At 43.8% G+C, this 7,500-nt stretch overlaps 1 protein-coding gene across 5 annotated transcripts in view; it reads left to right on the plus strand.

Annotated features, from left to right (window-relative positions):
- The window catches only part of nfatc2a (nuclear factor of activated T cells 2a), a 36,579-nt gene that overhangs the window by 4,999 nt on the left and 24,080 nt on the right, over positions 1-7,500 (plus strand). For all 5 annotated transcript variants that reach the window (XM_063209295.1, XM_063209293.1, XM_063209291.1 and 2 more), the window contains exons 4-5: positions 5,253-5,455; positions 5,923-6,095. In XM_063209295.1, the coding sequence (XP_063065365.1) occupies positions 5,253-5,455; positions 5,923-6,095 (376 nt within the window). The remainder of the gene's footprint in view (positions 1-5,252; positions 5,456-5,922; positions 6,096-7,500) is intronic.

Consider the following 7,500-nt stretch of genomic DNA (forward strand, 5'->3'; position numbering starts at 1 on the left):
AATGTAGTTTCTTTTCTTTTCAATCTTGTAATTAAAATATTCTTATGTCCAAAAGACGTTCCCAGCAGAAACGTTTGGAAACCACTGCAGTAGTTGCTGTAGGAGTCTCCCCTCCCGGGTCTGGCCTGGACTCAAGGTGTCTGTTATGGATATGAGCATTGTTAAATATTTGAAATATTACTGCGGTGGATTAGTGGCCTGGTAGCTGGTGTTTATTTCTTTGTGCAGACGTGGGGTGGCCATCTTTGGATCCCGGGATGGTGGGATGGAGATCCTCTGGCATCCTGTGGTTTAAAAATAGCACCAGCCAGAGTTGTGTTCCACTCAGTCCGGGCAGTCACGGGCCTGCCCTTGTGTTGGAGAGGCACAGTTGACTACTCACAATACAATGAAATGTGATCTATATTTTATGCACATAATTGATGATGTGCACATAGGGTCATAAGAACAAATAGCTTTTCAAATAGCAATTGAACCCAGTAAGTCACGACTCCTGTTATAAATTAGCTTTTCTGTATAAAAAGAAGGCAATCCGCACACTTCAGGTCTATTTTTGTGCAAAGAAGCTTTACTTGACTTGCAAGCTTTCGGTCCTTAAATAAATTAGCTTTTACCAGAATGACAATGACCGAGTCGTAATGCATTACTAAAGGCCCTGTGCACTGTCATAGTGGTGCAGTACTGTGGTTGTAGCATTTTTTAGTGACAATTACAGTGTTTCACTGGTGGAACGGCGTGAATTAAGGGGCTACGTTCAATCTGGTGTAGTTTGTAGTACAAGATTTAACTTAACTTGGTTCTCTACACAACACAGCATACATATATTGTACAAACTTTGTGCAATATATTTATGTTGTGTTGTGTGCAGAAGGAGTCAAGCCCTTGACCTCGTGCTTCAGCTATACAGTAGTTGGTACAAACAATCAGGGCCGGTGACAGCTTTGGCTGGGCCCAGGACAAAGTCGCCTGAAAGGGCGCTCCAACCTAATACTGTAATGAGGAACCGATTATGGGCCCCCTCTCTCCCTGGGCCCAGGACAACTGTCCCTTTTGTCTCCTCATGTCAGCTCCCCTGTAAACAATTGTGAATACATGCATATACTGTAATTCATTATTATGCAGGTTTTACATTTCTCGTTTCAACAGTGCACCCGCAGTGTCTAGCTCATGCGGTATCACATCACATGATGGTAACGTGACACTGCTTTTGTGTCAGCGGTCGACTTGCAGTAATCAGTCCAAAACATCGACAGTCTGACCTCAAGTAGATTTTCTGATGAAGCGTGGTGCTGACAACTTCCTCATGGAGGAAAAATGATAGAGAGGGAGAGAGGAACTGAAGCGTCTCTCCCACATCTGAGATGAATGGTGTCATTGCACAACACATCCTAAACCCATCAGCCTAGTTTTATTCACTTGTGCAATAGGCATGATTCAGCAATGGCTCTACCCAATTTGGGGGCCCTATGTGAAATATGGGCACCCTTGTTGTATTTTTGCGGGTACTTTCTACGATGGGGCTGATTGTTGGGGACCCCATCCAGTATCTTCCAAATAGAACATTGAACATTGCGTTGGTTTGGGATGAATTTGACATTTTTGATGGACCATTAAATTAAAGGGTTTTTTTAGGGTTAATTCAGCGTACATAGTGTTGAATAACTGTTAATTCAACACTTAGAGAGTCAGATTTGGATGTACTATATGGTTTGAAGGAACACTGCAAAATGTAGTGTAGCTTCCTAAACATCAGACCAGACCAGAGCCTCTCAGTGGAATAGTTGCCCTCAAGCTCCAGGAAATCCAATTGCTTACACAGACAAACCATTTGGATGAATGAGAATCTTCACAGACATTTCGCCAAACAAATAACGCCCGAACGTGAGAGGCCGTCCGCCCGAGCAACTTCATTCATTCATTGGTTGGGTTTGTTTCGGTTTTGCGTTCCTGGTGTGCCGAGGCCGTGTGAAGTGGCACATGGGCTGAGTGGTTTAGCCAACAGACTCGAACCCATCCGGTGTTTACCACCGGGGTTTTGGTATTGCCATGGGAACTGCTTAAGGCTGATGACATTTTTGAGGCTGTTTGGTGCTCGGTGTAAACTGTGTGTAATGATGTGTTTAGCAGAGCAGAGCTGTCTGGTGTGCTGCTGCTTGCTGCTTGCTTCTGCTTGGGCCTAGGGTCACACACACATACACACACACATGGGCACACACACACACACACACACACACATGGGCACACACACACACACACACACACACACACACACACACACACACACACACACACACACACACACACACACACACACACACTCTCTCTCTCTCTCTCTCTCTCTCTCTCTCTCTCTCTCTCTCTCTCTCTCTCTCTCTCTCTCTCTCTCTCTCTCTCTCTCTCTCTCTCTCTCTCTCTCTCTCTCTCTCTCTGTATGTATGGCCATACAATGTGTATGTGTGTGTGTGTGTGTGTGTGTGTGTGTGTGTGTGTGTGTGTGTGTGTGTGTGTGTGTGAGAGAGAGAGAGAGAGAGAGAGGAGAGAGAGAGAGAGAGAGAGAGAGAGAGAGAGAGAGAGAGAGAGAGGGAGAGAGAGAGAGAGAGAGAGAGAGAGAGAGACTATATATGTGTGTTCATGGCTTTCCACTAAGCACTATACACTGTGGTCAGTGCAGCTCAGCGTGGTGAGTCATTCGTCTGTACTGTACCACAGATAAAATGTCCTCATTCATCGATTCATTCATTTGTTAATTCATTCATTCATTTGCACACTCCTTATAACTCCCTTCCTCTCCTCTCCTCTTCTCTTCACCTGTTCTGCTTCCATGAATGGTGCTGCCTGAAAATTTGAGCTTTTACTTTAGCTCTCTTAGCTCTCTCTCTCTCTCCCCTTCTCACCCTCTCTTACTCTGTTATTTCTCTCTTTCCATCTCTCTCCTCTCCCTCTCTCCCTCTCTTCTTCTTGGTCTCGCTCCTTCTCTCTCTCTCTCTCTCTCTCTCTCTCTCTCTCTCTCTCTCTCTCTCTCTCTCTCTCTCTCTCTCTCTCTCTCTCTCTCTCTCTCTCTCTCTTTGCTGTTTTCTCCCCCACCCTCACTTTACTTTTCCAGCCTCTCTCCTCTCTCTCCTGAATCATGATTTGCATCCATGGTAACAGGCTTCTCTAGTGGCCCCTGGCAACCAGACTGTTTGCTACACGCTTAAGGCTACTCTTACACTCTTACACACACACACACACACACACACACACACACACACACACACACACACACACACACACACACACACACATACACACTGGCGCATCCACAGTTTGCATAAACATACACTTGGACGACTATTTTTTAAAGCAAATGAAGCCACGTCTGCCGAAAGCAGGTCTCATTTACTAGTGTATTTTGATAAGTAATGTAAGTGTAATACGCCATTTAATGTTCATGAATTGAAAAGTATTTTTTGTCAGGAATCGTCCATGCTCAGGATGCAAAGTAACGTTTTTTCTTTTTTTAATGTAACATTTTCAAGCTTTTCTGGCCTTAATTGGACAAGACAGTTTGAGAGGTGAGTGGGAAGAGAGTGAGGGAGACCGGGGAGGATCGGGAAACAACCTTCTCGATCCAGAATTGAAGCTGGCTCTCCGGTGTAACAGTCAGCAGGGGCGTCGCCAGACCTATTTTACAGGGGCACGTGCCTGGGTAATGATTTACTGTGCCTCGGTATGAGTTTCACAAAAAAACAACCTTGCTACCTTGGAATTTAGTTCAAGTTAAGCATATGGAGTAATCTACAGAATGTGCACAAAATAGAGCACATGCACTACTTGCAATAATATAATTTATTTACAAGCTTTTTAAAATAATGAACTGCAAAAACATATTTTGCTTGCGCGCTTTGCGTGCTCGTATCCTCAGTGCCCCTGTATAGCATTAGGTCAGCTGACGCCCCTGACAGTCAGTGGTGCTCTGAGTAATAGGTAAAAGCACATCCAAACGGCTGACCTGGTAGCAGGACAAACAAATAACCAGTTAAAAAGAGAGACAAGTCTGCTTCAACTACCTTTTTCCATGAAGGGACCTGAAGGGTTAAGCAATATAATGTACTTGTACAGCAAATGTGTGTCAAGTTGATTCAATCCACTAAACCTGCATGTTTGTTATACTAAATTATGTTTTGTAATATAAACATATTATTATTGTTAACAAAAACAAACCGATGACAAGAGGGACGGCCAGTCAGGAGCTGAATGTGAATGTGACACCTTGCTTAGTGAAGCGCCACAAATATAGCTGGTGGTTGATGCTCCGTGGTTTCTGCACACTTCCTTCTCAATAACGCTTTCTGAGCTACAGCTTTCTCAGCTAGCCTAAAATGCTCAGTGGGTATCATAAATAGTGTTTGTGTTCATGTGTGTGTGTGCATGCACGCGTACGTGTGTGTGTGTGATAGTGGGGGAAAGTGGTGTAGGTGTGGATGGTGTGGATGTGTTAAAGACCCATATAAAGCAATATTTTGATAGAAAGTTATTATTCAAGGATATTAAGATGCTTGGTTACACATCTGTAACACAGTATCTAATTTTGTTTCCAAAATCTACATATTTTGACTTTTTTGCCAAGTAATGTTATGATGTGCAACCAATGACGTGGTCTTAACGGAAAAAATGCACCTGGCATGTACAGTATATTAATAAGCATGTTCATATTGTATAAAATATAGTTGCATCTCCAAGTTCTCCTGTTCTGGTTGTTACTTACGACCCCCCTGTGCTCCCCAGCAAGGCCCTTCCCTGCCAGGAATGGGCGTGTCATGTTAACTACCTACATATTACTATATTTAGAGCACAGTGCAAGGCCCAGCTACGATTATCCCTTAGTTTTCCCTTGTGATTTTCTCTGGACACTGGGCCTCTACAGTACTCTCCTCTGCTCTACTCTACTCTAATCTTCTCCACTACATATCATCTTCAGCCTACAGTATCCCTGCATAATGAAGAGTTCAGATGCAAAACCCCCTAACTCCATTTCTGAAGACCTGCACTTCTGTATTTTTAGAGAACCCCGTTGTTGGTTTGGTTTACATTCATGTACTTGATAGAACATATAAATAGTTCTATTACATAAATAAAATTAAAAAATATGCAATTTTGATGGCTTTGTATTAAATGAAAATGAATTCAGACTATTTTCTTAAAAGGCACTTAGGGGGTTTTGCATCTGAACTCTTCATCTGATGTTGTTGTGGTTGTGGTGTTCTCCACAGCTGCGCGGCTACAGAGGGAAGGAGACGCTGGGCCTGCAGATCTTCATCGGCACGGCGGACGAGCGCATCCTGAAGCCACACGCCTTCTACCAGGTGCACCGCATCACGGGCAAGACCGTCACCACCTCCAGCTACGAGAAGATCCTCCACAGCACCAAGATCCTGGAGATACCGCTGGAGCCCAAGAACAACATGAAGGCAATGTGAGTGGGATTGTTGGTGAAGTGTGTGTATATAGTACTTTGTGTGTGTGTGTGTGTGTGTGTGTGTGTGTGTGTGTGTGTGTGTGTGTGTGTGTGTGTGTGTGTGTGTGTGTGTGTGTGTGTGTGTGTGTGTGTGTGTGTGTGCTTGCGTGCATGTGTGTGCAGGCTTGCACCCATTAAATAGTTGTACTCTTGTAGTGTTGATTTATGAAGTAAGTACAACATGAAGGCAATGTGAGTGAGCTTGTTAATGGCGGAGTCTGAGGCTGAGAGTGAAGAGACTCAACGTGTCTGTGTTTCTCTGTGTGTGTGTGTGTGTGTGTGTGTGTGTGTGTGTGTGTGTGTGTGTGTGTGTGTGTGTGTGTGTGTGTGTGTGTGTGTGTCTGTGTCTGTGTGTGTGTGTGTGTGTGTGTGTGTGTGTGTGTCTGTGTGTGTGTGTGTGTGTGTGTGTGTGTCTGTGTTCTCAGAATTGACTGTGCTGGGATCCTGAAGCTCCGCAATGCCGATATCGAGCTGAGGAAAGGCGAGACGGACATCGGCCGCAAGAACACCCGCGTGCGCCTGGTGTTCCGCGTCCACATCCCCCAGCCCAACGGACAGCACGTCTCGCTGCAGGCGGCCTCCAATCCCATCGAGTGCTGTGAGTCACATGACACATGACCTTTCCATAACCTTTCACCTTTGTTGACTGACATCGGCTGATACAGGGATAAAAGTTTTTTTTTTTTTTTCCATATATTCTGTATTATACAGTGCATACATGATATTATTATGTATATAGTATATTGAGTTTTCGGTGTGGCAGTGCACACATCCAAAATGCAGGTGCAGGACAAAAGGTCTTAACAACTATACAAATAAAAATGATGAAAGTGTGCAGACTTGCTAATCATTTAAACGATCTCACCATGTCATAGTAGCATTACAGTAACATTCACATCTTCAGTCATTCAGGGGCTGACAGGGTTTGTTGAACTTCGGCGTTATGCACAGACCACACCTGACAGGGTTGAGATTGGACTGAACATGTGAACTTACTTGTAAAGTCACCCACACACACATCATTGCTTGTGCTAACATCTCATAACTAAAGCAAACTAATGGGAATGAATGGCTCCTGTCGTCCACTAAGTGCACTACCTAGGCCAGTGTTTCCCAACCTTTTTTATCCTGCGTACCCCTTAAACAGTTTTGTCATATGATGAGTACCCCTCTCACTCATGCTCTATATCTGTTCCTCTATACCAATGTGACAACACTCCATATATTTGTTATTATTGCATTTTTCCAAGTACCCCCTGAGGTGTGCTCGCGTACCCCTAGTGGTACACGTACCCCTGTTTGGGAAACACTGACCTAGGCAGTGCTATGAGGAACATGTTTGTTGCTCTGCATGCTCCTATTTTTATGCAAAGGAGGTTGAAAGTTGGAAGTTGAAAGATGTTACGTCTTGCATTGCACTTGCTCTGTCTGTCCATCGCATCCCCTCCCTACAGCTAGATTACTTACACACACCAGACCCTGGCATCACATTACCCCTATCCTCTATCAATTACACTGGCTTCCTATCCATTCACGTATCCATTTCAAAATTCTCCTCCTCGTATACAAGGCCCAGCACAACCTTGCACCCTCCTACATCACAAGTCTCCTCACCCCATACAATCCCACCCGCACACTACGATCCACTGACTCACTCCTCCTTACTGTTCCCTCCACACACCTGCGCACCATGGGCGACAGGGCATTTAGTGTTGTTGGCCCCAAACTTTGGAATTCTCTTCCACTTTCACTTCGTCAATGCTCTACACTATCTACTTTCAAATCTAAGCTAAAGACACACCTTTTCTCTTCTGCTTTTTAACTTCACTGACAGGCACTTCCACTTATTTTAATTATCAGTCTATTTTTTATTTTATTTTACATATTATTTTTCCCACTCATTTTTATTTTATTTTCAAATGCATTCTACTTCTTTTTTCTTATTTTAAAAAACATTTATTTTATTGTAAGTTACTTTTATTTCTATTTTTTTCTTGCATTTT

This window comes from Engraulis encrasicolus, chromosome 10 (assembly GCF_034702125.1).
Source record: "Engraulis encrasicolus isolate BLACKSEA-1 chromosome 10, IST_EnEncr_1.0, whole genome shotgun sequence".
NCBI lineage: Eukaryota > Metazoa > Chordata > Actinopteri > Clupeiformes > Engraulidae > Engraulis > Engraulis encrasicolus.